The following is a 16,829-nucleotide window of genomic DNA, read 5'->3' as shown; positions in this document are numbered from 1 at the left end:
GCTCACTCCTCCTGTTGGCTCTCATGCAGTCTCCCCACCTCAACGCCCTCTATTCTCTCACTTTCTATGGACATGGACCTCACTTTTCAACCCCAGCATGAGACCCACCTCCTCCATGAAGCCCTCCAGGCCACAGAACATCCCAAAGGGGCTTTGTGATGTGGGTTTTATCCGTCACTGGACGGCTATCATGGAGACCACTTATTAGCCTCATTAGCCTACACACAGGCCACTGCCCCTCCTGGGCCTCAACAAGGCCCGTGGAGATAGCAGAGCCCTGACGACGGTGACAACTGGGTGCCCTAGGCCTGGGCTCTGTGGCAGGCCTGGGTCCCTTAACTCAGCCAGCCTGGCCGGGGCATGTGGACACAGTCCCTCGTGGCTTTATCCTGGCTGAAGGCCTCCATCTCCTTGTTGGAACATCAATTATGTGAATTCAGTGGTAGTGGGGTGGGGGCCTCACGGGGGCACAGGTGACATGTCAGAGAAAAGAAGGGGAGGGGGGCACACCTGGAGACATTTAAGCTTGTATTTCGTGAGATAACGTGTGTAGGTATCACAGGGTGTACCTGCATGTACACGTGTATGTGAGCAGCAAGTGGCTAAGTGTGTGCATTTATTTGTATCTGCGCATGTGAATGTGTATATGTACTGCGTGGTCTGATTTAGTACAGATATTAACGAGTGTAAATGAGCGTGTGTGCTGATGTTACAAATGTGTGTGGATTGTGCGTGAATGGGTATTACCTGGGGACTGTGTGGGGGTGAGTGTGTGTCCAGGGTGAGCATCGGAGTGCGCTATTGTGTGAACATCAAGTGCTTCATGGATCGTGTGCAGTGTGTCCAATGAAGCTGTGGGTTAGGGGCACGAGGGCTCATAGCTGGGCAGGGAGAAAGCCCACCCCAGGGAATCTGGACAAGCCCATAAATAAAGCAAAGTGGGAGGGAAGTTCTGGGCAGAGGGGGGCTTTGGTACAATGCCAGTCCCTCCAGTGGCCAAGAGCTCCCTCCAGGGCAGCCTCGGTTCCCTGGCCACCGGCAGAGCTTCCCCGGGCTGGCCAGCAAGGGTGTCCCTGGGAGCACGTAATCAGCTCACCTCTGACCTCCTGATCTTAGCATCTTCTCTTGAGCAGGTAAGGATGGCACTCCCGGGAGGGCGATTGGGTGGGGGGACTTTGAGACAGGCAGTCACCAACTGCTGAGCCACCGTTCAAGGCCTTTTTCTCAGTCTCCACTTCCCCTCAGTATCAGGAGTTGCTTTGGGCCAGTCCTGAGCTAGATGACCCAGTTACCAGGCTAGCATTTCCCAAACAGTGCTCCATGTGCCAGGTTCAAGGGACGTCTCTAGGAGTCTCACACACACACACACACACACACACACACACACATGCACAAGTTCTGTTTGGGGAAATGCTACTGAAGTAGAACCAAAAGGCTTTCTTTACTGCGGGACTTATCAGAACCTTTAATGTGCTAAGGTGCAGTGGGACTCTCCAAGGCAGGGGTGTAATATGTAGCATTGTCCATATTGTTGGAACATGTAACTCTTTTGCACAAACAACTTTTGACAGCTCGGGGGGTCCCAGCGTTTGGTTGGACAGTGTGGGAAATGCTGCCCCAGGCCCCTGCTTCAAGGGGCAGCTCAATCCCCATGTCCTCCAGGTCTCCCAGACACCACAATCTCCTCCTCCTCCCCTCCTCTGAACTCCTCCCAGCCCTCCCGGCAGCAGGCCATGATAACCCTACTACTATTATGATGATGATGATGATGATGATGATGACGATGATGATGCCCCACCATTGCTTCGTAGGGGTTTGTTGAGACTCCAGCTAGTTTTCTAGGTCTTCAACGGCATCGCCCAGGTCTTGCCGTCAGCCCTTAGCTCATACCAGACATACGGGAGCTCTGAGTAGATTGGGTGCACTTCATTCTCCACAAAAGCCAATCAACCAGCAGCAGCGCTGATCAACAGACAATGCTGCTATGCTGACAGGAGTGACACAGCCCCAGCTCCCCAGCAGAACATTAGCCTCCTCCCCATGCCTCCTCTGCAGTGCTCTGCTGCTCAGCCAGCCCTGAGCCCCTGCAGCCCCCCTGCCTGCAACACCCTGCCCCCCACCTGTCCTCCTGGTCAACCCTGAGCATCCCTTAAGACTCGGTCAGCATCAGCTCCTCCAGGCACCGCCTTCCCCAGGATGTCTCCCCTGGGCTGAGAGAGCACCCAGCACACACCTTGGACCTTACTTTCCAATTGTTCGTGTGTCTGTTTCCCAGGAGACCGAGTCTCTTTAGGGCAGGGAAAGTACTTAGGAGCATGCCTGGCACAGAGCAAGTGCGACAGGACCATTTCCTATGCTCTTGTTGTTGTTATTATACCCTAGCGTCTGCAGCGCCTGGCACGGCACCTGGTCCAGTGCAGATGTTCAGTGCACATCTGTTAGATGAGCCAATCAAATCCATGATCCAATCTGAGCCTCACTATAACCCTGTTGGTGAGTTACCAGGATGCTTCCTATTTTACAGATGAGAACACTGAGGCTCAGAGTTTCTCCCTCCCCCCTTCTGTTCCCTTTACCAAATTCAAAGTGCTTCCCAGGAGCAGGCAGGGGGATTCTGCACGTGGCAACTCCCCAGCAGGTAGCCACATACAACAATAAGAGGAGCCCTGTGCTCCTCGCCAGGCGTTGTGGTGGGTGCGTTACATCCACCGTCTCATTTGACCCTCACTCAGCCTGGAGGCAAGAGTGAGTACCCCATTCTGCAGAGACAGGAACCAATGCCCCGAGAGGGCTGCCCACTGCAGAAAGAGGTCACGAAACCCCCGGCTCCCTTTGGGCATCCTCGCCCTCTGCACGGCTCTCCCCTGGGACACTCAGGCAGTTCAGCTGGGCAGAGGGGTGGGAGAAGAGGCAGAGGACTGCAGGCAAAGTGGCCGGGGTCGGGGGATGGCATGGAGGAAGGGGACTGGAATGGGTGGGATGACAGTGAAATGAGAGGACCCGATAATCCAGAAAAGAAAAAGAAAAATCAGACAAGGTGACAGCCACAGGACTTTGCACATTCACCTCTTGGATCAGATTTGGTTCTACATGGCAGAGGAGGCAGGGAGCAGGCTGACCTGATAGCTCCCTTGGGCAGCAGAGCTACAGCTCTCCTTCCTTGGGGAACAGCTCCAGTTCTGCCTCCTCCAGGAGGCCCTCCTGACTTCTCCAGACCCAGTGACCTCTCCCCATCCTGTGCACCAACCCTGGCAGGTGCCTCCAGGCTGGGCCACACTTTCTGGCCAGCATGACCATCGGCCTGGCCCTCTGTGTAGCCTAATCTGCGGGTTCTCCACCCACTTAGGGGTGCTCAGGGGTCTCCCCAGCTAGGCTGTGGGCCAGAAGCTGTCTGTGCCTGGGTTGCCCACAGCCCAACGTAGATTCTGAGTAACTGCTTACACAATGAAGCTAAAACATCCCCAGCCTTCTTGTCTGCCCCTTTGCACTCCCTTAGGACCCTTAGACTGTTCCAGGACCAAACTAATGGATGTGTGTTCAGAGGGGCCAGGGGAAGTAGGGAATGACCATCTTTTGCTAAGCACCTCCCGGGGTTCTATATGCTTTGTACACCATATGCGTCATAATTTTGTTTCATCCTCACCTCCCCATGACACTGGTATTAATAATAATTATCTCCATTTTTTCAGATGAAGAGACTGAAGTTCAGAGAGGTCCAAAGTCACCCGGCTAGTAGGTGGTAAGGCCAAGAGTTGAACCCAAGACTTGCCTGATGCCAAAATCTGTGCATTCTTTGTTACCACTTAGTCTCCCTGCACCATCCTCCAGGAGACCCAGCAAGCGCAGCCTTGCCCTGCCCGGAAGCAGGCCTCAAAGTCAAGCGGGCCCTGAGTTTCTGTTTGGGATGATGAAAAAGTTTGGGAAATAGAAAGTGGTGATGGCGGCCCCACCTTGTGAATGTACTTAATGCTACTGAAGTGTACACTGTAAAATGGTTAAAACAGCCAGTTTGATGCTATACATATTTTACCACAGTATAAAAAGAAAGTCATTAGAGTACCAAGGGCAGCCCTCGTGCTGGGTGTCCCCACAGGAAGGCCTCCCTTACACGCCTGTTCACAGGGTTCATCTCCATCCCCTGACCTCCCCCCTCAGTCCCTCGCTCCCAGTGCCGGCCCTGGCTCTCCGGACTAGGGGAGTAAGATGGGGGATCAGCCATCGTATTGAAATGCCACCCCTTCTCCCTCTGCCCAGTCAACCCCCCGCTGTCTTCACTCTCACACAGTCTCCCTTGACGGCCCCTGCTGTAGCCACTGGAGCTCAGGCCACTTCCACCTGGCCTTCAGTCAAGACCCCAGGGGAGCGCTGGCCCTCAGTCAACAGACCCAGGTCCAACCCTGCCCGAGGCTCCAGGGAGCTGGCTTTCCAACTCCAGCCACTGGACAGGCGTGGGTTTCCGGCTCTGTGAGGAGGAGACATTGCAAGACCCCGAGGCACCCCTCACACTCTTCCACAGAAGCCCCCCAGTGTCAGAGGGGTGTGAAATGACCCCAGCCAGAGGGACACGGTAGGGACGGGCCTGCCCAAATGAAATATGTCACTGAAGTTCTGTGTTTTCACTCAAAAGTTCATGTAAAATTTGCAACTGGTGACAATAGTTCCTTGTTTCATTTAATATAAAAATCTCCTTTTCCCCCAATTTAGCGGTAGATCTGGAATGCTATGTTTATCCTGGGGCGTAGCAAGGCCCTTTTTTGCCCAGAGTCAAGTGTTCTGCTTTCTGTCAGCTGCACACCAGTCTCCTCTCTAGTCTGGATGCTCCCGGAGGATAGGACAGGCCACCCACCCATGGCGAGCCCAAGGCAGGACTCTGCAGGGACCAGCACAGAACCTAGTGAGTGCCTATGAGAGGATGAGTGGTCCCCACAGCGCACGTCACTAACTTCCTCCTCCCATTTTCCCATCCTTCTTTCTCTTTCTTTCATCCACCTCTCTCCTAGGGGAAGATTGCACTTGTCAGAGACCCTTCAGGATGGGATGGGGGTTAGAATAGGAAAACACCATGCCAGGTTTGTATCTGGGCTCTCCTCCAGCTTCTCCATCACGTTCCCAGCTCACCTGCCCAGGTGGGACCAAGCTGGGGGCTGGTTGGCTGTTGTTGCCTTCACCCCATATGACCTCTCTTCCCCTCGCCCCTCCCGTAGCCCATTCCTCCTGGTGGGCAGAGGGCTGGATACCTCAGGTCCTAGTGGGGCCCAAGCTCCCTCCCGTGGTGTCTTGCCGCCCTTCCCCTACATCTCCAGCTCCGTGGCAGCCCTGCTTCCCGGCACCCCTGCCTGGGGCAGCTTCAGTATCTCCTCAGCCAAAGGAAGTCAGGCAGCCCCCTCCCAGGCCCAGCTTCCCCCCAGACCAGCTGACTGAGCCCCCTCTTCAGGCCTGACCTCCACCTATGCCCCAGGGGATGTGAATCCACCAAAGATGAGGCCAAGGCCACAGCCTACCCACCCTGGTGTCCCAGAGGGGCCCTGGTGAACACCGACTGAACCAGGCTCTGTGTAGCTACCTCTTTTTTTTCTCCCCCTCACCATGCTGGGCATGCACACCCAGCATGTGTGTGACGGGCAGTGCAGGGAGCTTTGAAGAAGAGGACCGGCCTGTGGGGCCAGGTCTTCCCGGTCACTGCCTCACCCTCCCCAGGCAGAGTTCTCAGCTCTGGTTGGCAGGGCCATGCCTCATAGGTGCAAGGTAGGCCCAGAGAGGCCCAGCGGCCCTCCCTGCTCTGTCCATTCCAGCTCCCCTTCCAGGGAACGCCACGGAGGCTGAAGGCCCCGCTGGAAAGACCACCCTTTGGCTTAGGGAAGGCCAGTGTCTCCAGCCCTGGGTGGGGTGGGCACATTAACCCATTAGTGCCCACAGAGTTTGGGTGCAAAAGCAATTGTTCTAGGAGGGGCGTGGTCCTGGGGGGCAGACAGCACCGCGGGGACCCGAGCAGTGGGGAGGGGGTGGCATGGAGGCCCTGGCAGCTGAGGGAGGAGAGCTGGAGCTAAGCAAGCTGGCTGGGGGGAGGGGAAGACTTGAGAGCACCTCCACCTCCTTCCCTCCCACTCGCAGCCCCAGAGGAGGAGCCACAGCTGTTCCAAAGCTTCCTGCCCTTCCTTGAGACAGGTGTTGGCTGAATTCTCACTTCCTCCCAGCCTCCGAGAGCTCCTCCACCCCCCTCCACGGCAGGCTGGTGCTGAGTCAGCAGCCGCCACTTCCTCCCCTAGGCTCAGAGGGGAGGCTGATGCTGCACCGCCTCCTTGGGGGAGCGGCTGAGCTCTGCGAGGGGGCCGGCCACCGCGTGGGTGACTTCGTGGAGGCTGTCTCCCCTGCTGAGTTGTGGCATACCTCAGGGGAATGTCTAAAGGAAAGGACTGCATTAGGAAGCAATGATGTCCCAGGGAACTTCTTGCTCAGAGGCGGAACAAGAGCAGCAGGACCGACCCTAAGCTCGGACCTCCTGGGGTCAGTGCTCACTGCCTTGGCTGGAGCCCGAGGAGCAAGTGCTGCCCCCCATTCCTCCTACAGCACAGCTGCCCGGCCAGGGGGAGGGCACGTGCCTATCTATTGAGCGCTAAAGAGCCTGGGGCTGCTGCCCCATGAAAGGCAAAAAGGCTACGGAAGTGTAAGTTATTCTTATCCAGAGGAAATCACAGCTTTTTAGAGCAGGAAAGAGCAATTAGGCCAATTATCTCCCTTGGCAGATAGGAAGTGAAGGCACAGAGCCGGCCGATGGGGCCAACATGTCACACGGGGGTTATTGGCAGAGTGGGACAGGAAGCCGGGACTGTTCCCACTGAACTGCACGTCCTGAGGACTGCCACCGTGAATAATGCCAGTTATTATTGTTCCTGTTGCCTTTGGCTGACTTCTGGCTTTGTTTAATATGCATTACTTCAGGTGACAAGTTCTGTAAAATGGAAATGATGGGCCCATCCTACCCATTTCACTGATGGGGAAACTAAGACCCAGTGGGGGAGGTTAACTTGCTCAAGATCACAGCGGAAGTTTGTGGCAGAACAAAGAGGAGAACCCAGATCTCAGAAGAGTTTATCTAAATCTCCTTCCTTCCCCAAGCCTCACCCCTCCTTCCCATCTATTTGGGCCTGTTGATGGAACAGGCTGATGGTGGGCAGAGAGGCTTGGGAGCTGTCAGACCCATTTCACTAACCACCTACTATCTGAGCAAACAGCAGCCCGAGGGAGGTGGTGGGTAGACCAGTACAGCATAGCCCTGCAGCCCTGGGCCGTCTGAGTGCCTCAGAAGCCACCACGCCTGAGTGCAGAGCCACCATTCAAGTGGAATATTATGCAGCCATTAAAAGCGATGCTTGTGAAAACAACACAGGAAAACATGAAAAGGCTTGCGAGATGTTAAATTAAAAAATGGAGAATGCAAAGTTGTATATTACTGTATTTACAGCTCTACAAAAAATATATAAATATGTATGAATAAAAATATGGAAGGCCTTTCACTAACATGATCTCAGAGGGGTGGACTCCTCTGAGATTTAATTTCCTTTGGTCTATTTTCTAAACTTTCCACAACGTAATTCTATTACTTCCATGATATAATGTAGATATAATACGTGAAGCCATCAAGATGACCTAAGAAAGGACAGAAGACGTCCCCAAGACTTGGGAGCCAAAGTCCTTGGACGGGAACCTGATTATTTCTGTGGCAACTGGAGCACAGATTCCCCCCAGTGAGCTGGCCAGGCCTCTTCTGAACCAGTGTCCGCAGGACTCACCACCCAGGTTCTGGCCCCCTACTCATTTCCTACTCAGGGGGTTCTCTGATCCACCACACACCTTCTCTGTCTCTTAGAGGCCCCTTCTGGGAGGTGCAGGGCTCGATGTTGGGGACTCAGACCCCCTCACAGCTAGGCAGGCCCTGAGCTGGATAGAGGCCTCTCCCAATGTGGACGAGGAGCCTAGCATTCTGAATTGGTCCCCCCGGACACAGAGGAAAAGTGGATTCCTTTCCACTTCTTGTCTTGGTCTCAGCAAGTTTCCCCACAGCATGCAAGACATGGCAGGCAATGCAGGGAGCCACCACCGGGCGTCCGGTCACCTGGTGTCTACTTCCGGCTCAGACATTTACTAGCTGGCAGGAGGGAGGGATGGCAAAGGCTTTCCCCAGCCTTGGCCTCAGTTTCCTCCTCTGGTCCCCAATTACCTCCTTGCAGGCTGTGTTGAGGAGGAAACGAGATAAAGGAAGAGAAGGGGCTTGAATTGGGGAGAATCAGCTCTCTGCAGACGGGACCAGTCCTGAGATCAGAGCCCGTGCCCCACCTTTCAGCCCCTGCCCTTGTCCTCAGCTACCACACCCCTGCCCCTCATCCTTATCCCCCGACTCTGCTATCCAGGGCAGCTCCCTCCAGCTCCTCCTTCTCCCATGGTAGGGGAGGTAGCAAACCTATGGAGGTGATAATTCTGGTACTTGCCCACCTTGGGCTCCCTCTTCTCAAGAAGGGTGAAATTCGATAAAAGTTGTCAATCTGAGCTATCAGGGCGCAGTGCGGCACAGCTCCCAAGGGGGTCAGCGTTGTAAGGAGCCTGCTGAGAGAGTGACCTGTGTAACTAAGGATACATATGCATAACTGAATAAGGGGATTTCAGGCATGGATAGAGAGGTTTTTGAGGAGGTGTCAAGTAAATATGAGGAGGTTTTATTATTGAAGTTAATTTCCTACCCCAACTGGGTACTAGAAGTCTCAAATGCCAGGACATTGCCATGGTCCCCTTCCCTCTGCCACTCTCAGCATCTCAAATTCTGTCTATCTACACACTGAACTCATCTCTCCCCAAAGCTGATTGTTCCTCCCATCTTCCCACTTTGTCTTCATGGTCTTATACTCTCCCAGCACCCCCAGATCTCCCTGCCCCTCACTGCCTCCACATCAACTCTGTTCTGCTTACTTCCTCTTATGGTAAGGCCCCTTGAGCGGGCCTTCCCTCCCATCCCCCTGGACCTTCCCTGGTTGGGCCTTCCATCACCCCTGGAAGCCTGCCCCAGCCTCCTCTCTGGCCACAGCCCCTAGGCTCACCCCTTTGTCATCAGCTGCCAGAATAAGTTGTTGAAACACCACTCTCCCCAGAGATCTCCCAATGGCTGAAGGAGCAAGTCCAAACTCTACTGGAGCTTCCAAAGGCCTTCAGAAATGCTTCAAAATCTCTTTGAGCATTTTCTCCCATATTCTCTGGTCCTCGTGCTGCTCAACTCCTTGAGTTGTGCTCTTAGGAGAACCATCCAAAGACAGGACAATGGTGCTGGTAACTCCTGTAGCTGTGCAAGGCAACAGGCCTGCACACATACCTCTACACACACACACACCCATCCTCATAGGCACTTTCTGCTCTTGCCAAGTCAGCAGAGCTACTTGGCCTCGGCCAAAATCTCACTCCTTCCCCACCTGCCACCTGGAGCTCTCCCTCCTCTTCCTCTCTCTCGTATAGACACCACCCTTTGAGGCACATCTCAACCCCACCTCCTCAGCAAGGTCATCTCTGACTTTATTTGATCCCTTAGACCAGTAAATTCCTACATTTGTGGGGGATGGGGAGCAGCCATTTAGCATGCCCTAGGCACCTGCTGTGTGCCAAGTGCCTTCGAATAGTCTAGAAACACCTTAGCAGGTAGACACACCACATCAGGTTATGACAGCCACTGTATAGATAATGCTCAGAGCAGTGGCGTAAGTTCACCCTTCCAGGTCAAGACTGGGCCAGGACTCTACCCCTGGACTGCTCCAAGCTCTTCCCACCTCACCAGTCAGGACGTTCTGCCATCCATTTGGGCGCTCTGGCACAGAACATCTCAGACAGCATCTGGTTTCCTGAGCATCCATCTCCTAGCCTCAGCATACGCCTCAGGAGGGCAGGCACCCAGGTCCTGCATTGCTTTTGCATCCCCCTTATCTTGGCCCCAAGTAGGTATTCAACAAACACTCATTAACTAAATGAACAAACAGGAGAGTGAGTGAATGAATGAACGACTGAATACATGAAGGTACCAGCATTGCGAGTGGTCCAGCTGAGGGGTTATGAATGTTTGCTTTTAGTTCTTAAATCATCCTGAAAATCTGAGCCTCCCCCTAAGGTAAGCCCTCCCCCAGATCCTCTTGGAAATAGACTGGTTCATCTGTGGCTAAACCACACTGGAAACTCATAAATACTAGTTCCCATTCATACTATGTTAGCTAGGGATTTTTAAAGAGCTATTTAGATCCTCAGAGAAACGGAGGCACAGGTGTCTTGTGCATTTGTGCTTCAGTGGTTGCGCAGGATTGAGAGATCCATAGTCACACCCTGACTCGGAGTCAAGGGCCTGTGTCTCCTGGCTGAGAAGGGGCCCCACGCTGCACTGGGATCTGGCTTGGAGTTGTTGCTTCCCTAGCCCAGAAAACCATTAGGTTTCCCAATGTGACACTGCAGACTGCTTATTTAAAGACCAGAAGGAGTATGGGGGGGAAGGATGGGGCAGGAGGTAAGGAAACTGCCAAAGGAAGAGAGGTGGCCCAGTCTCTGTCATCTGCGTATGACGGCATTGAGACTCTTGGTGGCCTTTTCCCCTGACATTGAATAATTAATAGTTTTTGTTGGTTTATGGGAAACTATTATGTAAGAAAACTCATCAATTAAGTGGGCTTATCTGATGCTACTTTCAAGAGAAACATTCTCTTGTTCCAAAGGAAGAGCTATAAAGAAGAGCTGTGTGCCATCTTATTACAAAGTCTGTGGTATAGGATCTACGTAACAGATGGCTTTTCCAAAATCCTGGAGTCAAAAGTTACTAAAACAGATTATGTGTCAGATGGTTGAGAGAGTAGATATGAAGTCTAATGGCTTTGTAATGACTGGATTGTCCAGTCAGGGGAAAAGACTCCTTCCTATGAATGTGTTTATTCTGACAATCTGGGTGAAAATATAGTATGCATTTGATAAAAATTGCTAAACCATGACTTCTCATTAACCCACTAGCTTTCTATATTATTACTAGGTTACCAAACCATCCTCGAAATGTATTTATCAAATAATTCTGACATACATAACACTAATTTAGAGAACTAAATCTTAGAGTTGGTTAATATCAATCTAACGAGCCAGCGCTCTCTGGGACAAAAATGATGGTGATCACCTGATTTCGGGTAGTTTTATTATTGTTGAGGTTGCACTGGGTTTATTCTGCTTTCTCAAACTAGAAACAAAATTAAAAGTTTCATGTAAACCAAAAAAAAAAAACGAGGAAGGAGGAAGGGGAGAAGAAACAAAATCATCGAAGACCTGCATCTCTCTTCTTGCACAACTACAGCATGAGCCTCCGCTGGGAACTTCCATGTGTGTCCATGTGTCACAGTAAATCAGCTCAGCCTTCCCACCCGGGCTGGGGAGAGCATGAGAACAAAGGGCCAGAGCAGAAAGGGCAGCCATGGGGGGAGAGGACTGTTGCATCAAGCCACAAAGAAGGCAAGGAAGCACTGTGGTCAAGCAGGGGTGTGACCGTCTGGGGAACGAACGCCTCTCGGCAGAGGAGCAGAGGTCAGCCAGGGTGATAACCTGGAGGAACAAGGAGGCCCCTTGGCCCAAGGAAGAGCGGCTCCAAAATGATGACCCTTTGAAGGAACCATGAATTTCTTTAATCAGCTGATTTCCTCGTTGTGTAAAATGCCTCATTTAGCACGGCTTGTTCTGGGCTGAAATTGAATAGGTGTAATTGACAAATGCTTGAATTTGGGTTCCACTCTGGGGAAAAATACCTCTCCACTGGTTTCTCAAATGTAATTATGAAAAAGAGATACATTTTAAGGGCTCTTCCTCCAATTCAATTTGGGGGTAAGTCCTGACTTCACTCCTGATCCCCCACCATCACCCAAACACACACACACACACACACACACACACGCACACAGAGACAATGGCAGAAATCGGGCTTTCTTTCTCAAAAGAGGCGCTAGGGCCACAGATGAGGCAGCTGTCAGGGAACTAGGCTATCATCAGTTTTAACTGGCTCACAGCCTGCAGAGGGCACAGACCCTCTTATTCCTATGGTAACAGGTCAGGCTGCTGGCCCTGGGATGAATGTGGGGGTGGTCTGAGTTGGTTTCTATTTCAGACATCTTCCTTAGGCAGGATCTCAATGCAAAACTTACACTACAGGTCCCAAGAATTTAAATACGCACATTGAAGAGGGTACTTTAAAACTCCAGATCATGGCTTCAACTACATGTAACATGTCACCCCCAGCATGATTTATAAGGACAGTAAATCAATGAGACAGTAAAAGGAAAAGTTAAAACACAACTAAAAATGGGTTTTTCAGGTGAGTCTGAAATGCTACAAGATTGCTAGTTAAGAACAGTATCCCTTTTCTCAACCTAAGTGTTATATATCTGTCTCCACCAGCATCATAAACCGAGTGCCCACGTGACTTAGAAACTAAGGTGAAATGTGGAGGCTATTGGGTACACAGGTGGCCAAAGATAGGGGTTCTCTCTACACAGTTGAGCTGTTTCGATGTGACAGGACAACTGACCCTCCCATCGCCCCAGACATCTATTGTCAAAAGATATGGACTAGATGAGATTAAAGTCACCATATCTGTACCACAAATAAATAAATAAATAAAGTTAAAAAAAAAAAGGCATTCACTCGAATCTTACAATGGGAGGTGGGAGTGGTGGGTGGGTGAGGGTGGGGATAGAAAAGCAGGGGGAAATCTAAACAGCAGGATACGACAATAAATGGGAAAACAGCAAGAGAAAAAGCACACTAGGTTAATATAGGAAACTAGTTCTTTATTGAGAGATTGTATATTAGTATTAGTGGAATCTGTGTGTAACAATGTCGTCATGCACACGATACAAAAAAAAAAAGGCTGGGCCCACCATGCTTCGGAAGGGCAACAGAACAAAGCAGCGTACAATGAGCAGATGGCCCCGGGCTACACGACCACAGTACGTTTCAGCAGGGTAACATCTCTAACCGAGCGCTGTACATTGTCAACTGGGGGATGTAAAAAAATACAGATCATGCTTTAGTTTTAGTACAAGAAAAGGTGAAAAAGATACACAACCAAAAGGATATTCGATACAGAAAAAATTACCCACAAAATAAGAACAGGAAGTAATTCAGCACAGCAGAACACGCTATCCCTGTTTAATGGAAAACCATTTTGCTGGAGATTCTCTCCTTTTTTTTTTTTTTCTCCTCTTTCTTTTCAGATTGCCAAATGGCAATCTGGGGAGGCCACTTGGGACTTTAGTTTGGAAGGGCCCTCGAAGTAGGGGCCTTATTCTTTCATTATTGCTGTTGTTTTGTTTCCGTGTTCAAGCAGGTCTGGCCGGCGAGGCAGCAGAAGGGAGCCGGCTGTTAAAGGGGCAGCTCTGAGGGCCAGGGCGGATGTCCAAAGATGCTCTTGACACTGTACAATTAAACAATTAAGACACCGTGGCCATGGCTCCCCCTTAAGCCAGAGACATTGCTGCATCAAATTTTCAGAAGCTAGGGGGTAGCAGCAACCGTCATTTCACCAAAGATTTTCATATAGATATATTTATTCTTTTCTGCCTCCGACTAAATGTGATCTCTAGTTATGCCTGAGTGCTGCCAGGAAGCTAGCTGATGGCCACCCAGATCTGGGGGAAATGGGGTGCTACAGTCTCCAAGCCAAGGCAAAAGGAATCCACTTAACAGGGATTTACAGTGCAATGTACTCGGCTAAACAAGATGAAGATACAAAAATGGTTATTTCTCTACATCTATTCTGAAATGGCCTACATCCTATACTTCTACAATGGAAACTAAAAAGAACAGATTTAAGCTGGCAGGCTATCTAATAGTTTTACAAGAAGACTGTGGTTTAGGACCTTGTTGGGTTAAGCATTAGTATCCTCTATCGGAAGGTCATGAATTCTTATCACGTTGTGCTAAATTTTACCCACAGCCCGGTTCACCCCTCAGCTCCAGAATTTCCTGTGGGCACGTCTGCCATGAAAGTAAACTTTGACTGACGGGCAGAATTTGTTTTGTTTTGTTGGATTTCGGGGGGGGGGTATTAAAAATAAAATTTAAAGGCAGCTGAGCAATTTGAATTTCAAAACATGGAATCGGCATCCTGCAATGGTATTTAGAGATCGGTGGTATTAATGAGGATGATAATGATTTAATCAGGATAATTATACTTTCAGGCTCAACATCCTTCTTAATCATTTTTGAATTTCTGCCTAGTATAATGTTCCACACCCGTTTTAAGAGGAAATGCCAAGCAAAAAGACATAATTGTGTATTGGGGGAGGGGGTTGGCATTTCAAGGGAGATCTCATCCAGCCCCCCCATTCCTGTTCCCCTGGCACCCACTCCACCACCACCCCCCACTTCTAGGCTGGCCTGAGATAGGGGATACTGCCGCTTAAATAGCAATGCCTTCCTCAGATGGAGACAGGAGATGGTTAAGAGGGGTGTCACAATACAGCTAAATGCGGAGGCAGAAGGGTCACAGCGCACACAGCAGCGAGTTGACCATTCACTGAGCTACACAATGAAGAAAAAAAAAGATTTGATAAATGCAGAATGTCATCATTCTATCATCACACAAAAAAACTGCGGTTCAAACAGGCCTAAGGGGGCCAACCTTGCCTTTTAGGTTCTGGGGAGAGGCGTGGGGCTGGGGACAGCTGGGCTGGAACAGAGGGCTGGGCTTCCATTTTCTCGCCCAATCGGGCCCCTGGGGCGCACCAAGCGCTGGCCCCGCGACCCCACCCCCCACTCTGACTTGGTGGAGCAACTCTGGTCGCCAAGGGAAGACATCATTCTGTGCGTGAGGGAGGGTGGGGGAGGGAGGGCCTTAGCCAGCAGGGATTTAAACAGACGTGGAGTGGGAGAGGATAGCAGAAACATTTCCAAGAAGAGAAATGTGAGTCCAGAGGCAGAATACAAAAAGAAAAAAAAAAAATGAATCTAAATGCATCTCGGATTTGCTTTGGGAGGTGGGAATTTTTGATTAAAAGAAAATGGAAGAAATGTGCGGTGGTGGGGGGAAGAGGGGGAAATCAAGCTATTGTTGTAGCAGAATGTAAGGGAAAGGGGATGTGGGGAAGGGGACGGTGCAAACACACCCCATATATCACAGTTAAAAACAAAGCCGGCGCCGGCCTGCTGCTTGGTCAACGCCTGCCCGGGGCAAAGGCCTGGCGCGGGGCAGCTTCCCACCTCATCCTTACACATAATGCAACACCCAAGGGCCGGGCACCCCGCTCCGGCCGGGCCCAGGGGTGCACACCAGGGCACGTCTGACTCTCCGAGGCGCGCACACACTTGCACACGCACACATACACACACGCACACAAGCATCTTGAACCCGTAAATACAACTGTCATACAAAGACAATTGGGGAGGAAGGGGGGCATAGCACAAGGGCGACACACAAAAAGGGTTAGAGGAGAGAAAAGGATGGGACGGGAAATCGTGCAAGTGCCCAAGAGAGGGTGGGGGCTGGGACATGGGATAGGGCAGATCCCAGATCCCAGCTAACCAGCCATCGGTATCCATGACCAAAAAATGAAATACAAACACGAATAACACAAAACACACATACACCTCAAAAAAAGCAAATCACAGAAAAGCAAGTATGCTTACACACGTGCGCACGCACGCACACACGCACACAGTCATGTATCTCTCTCCGTCTTTCGATCATACAGGGCTAGGTATTCGGGGAAGGGGCTGTGATTTGGGGGAACCGCGTCCGCCGCAAAGAATAAAAAATGGGGCTGGGGAAGGAGGGACCCAAATTCGCCAAGCCCTAACTTCACTACAAAAGCTCCCAGGAGGGCGGCCACCCCCACACTGGGGGGTCCCCCCAAAGGTAGAGGGGAGAAGCCACCGCTCGCCCTTCGTCCTCGCGGGTGTGCCCTGCGCCCCCCGCCACCCGCGGCGCCCGCCCCCGCCCCGGTGCCTGCGGCGATCCACGTTCCGAAGCGGACCCCGAAAGGAAAAAGCGATACCTCTGTTTCGCACAGAGCCAAACACTGGAAGCACGAGATAGCCGACGTGGACCAGGACCATCCTGGCTCCTCGCGCGGCGGCGGCGGCGGCTGCGCGCGGGCCCTTTGTGGCGCGGCTCCGGGGCGCGGGCGCGGGCGGCGGCGGGGCTGCGGGAGCCGCCGGGGCGGGAGGCGGAGCGCGGGGCGCGGGCGGCGGTGGGGCGGCGGCTGGCGGGGAGACAGATGGCCCATGGAAAGGCTCCCTTCCCGGCCCCTCTCGACATTCAAAGGCGCTGGGGCCGCAGCTGCCGCCACACAAAGGCGCGCGCAGCCAATGGGAGCGGAGCGCAGCGCGGCGCGGCCTCGCCGGAACCGCGGGGGACAGCGGGGACCGCGGGCGCGCGGGTGGCGAGGAGAGGGAGGGGTGACGGCTGAGAAGGAGCGGGCGGCCAATCGCGGTGGCCCGCGGCCGGGCGCGGGGGGGGCAGAGGGGTCAGCCCCGCGGGCCAAGTTGAGCCCAGCGCGGGTCCCTGGCCGCCGGCAGGCTGGAGCGCGCGCGCGTGAAGCGCCCTGCACACAGACACGGGCGGCGTGCACACGGAACTTGCACACACCGAGAAGGACGTGCACCCAGACATGTGGAGGTGCATTCGTGCATGCGGGGAGACAGGCATGAGCGCACCGAGTGCACACGACCCGGAGGTCCTTGCACACCGCGCACGGGTCACTCGGGGACGTGCGCATGGAGGCTGGCGCACGTGCAGAGCCTGACTGCGGGCACAAGTGAAGCTGGAAAGCAAGCAAGCA

The 16,829-nt window shown here is 52.5% G+C and overlaps 1 protein-coding gene across 1 annotated transcript in view; it reads right to left on the bottom strand.

Annotated features, from left to right (window-relative positions):
* ARK2C (arkadia (RNF111) C-terminal like ring finger ubiquitin ligase 2C) overlaps positions 1 to 16,282 on the bottom strand; it is a 104,525-nt gene extending 88,243 nt beyond the window's left edge. Inside the window, exon 1 of the mRNA XM_058557043.1 lies at positions 16,044 to 16,282. Within this exon, the coding sequence (XP_058413026.1) occupies positions 16,044 to 16,104 (61 nt within the window). The 5' untranslated portion in view covers positions 16,105 to 16,282. The remainder of the gene's footprint in view (positions 1 to 16,043) is intronic.
* Positions 16,283 to 16,829: the final 547 nt, after the last annotated feature.

The sequence above is a fragment of the Diceros bicornis genome, chromosome 16 (genome assembly GCF_020826845.1).
Source record: "Diceros bicornis minor isolate mBicDic1 chromosome 16, mDicBic1.mat.cur, whole genome shotgun sequence".
NCBI lineage: Eukaryota > Metazoa > Chordata > Mammalia > Perissodactyla > Rhinocerotidae > Diceros > Diceros bicornis.
The sequence above is the reverse complement of the archived record's forward strand: the minus strand, read 5'-3'. Positions and strand labels throughout refer to the sequence as shown.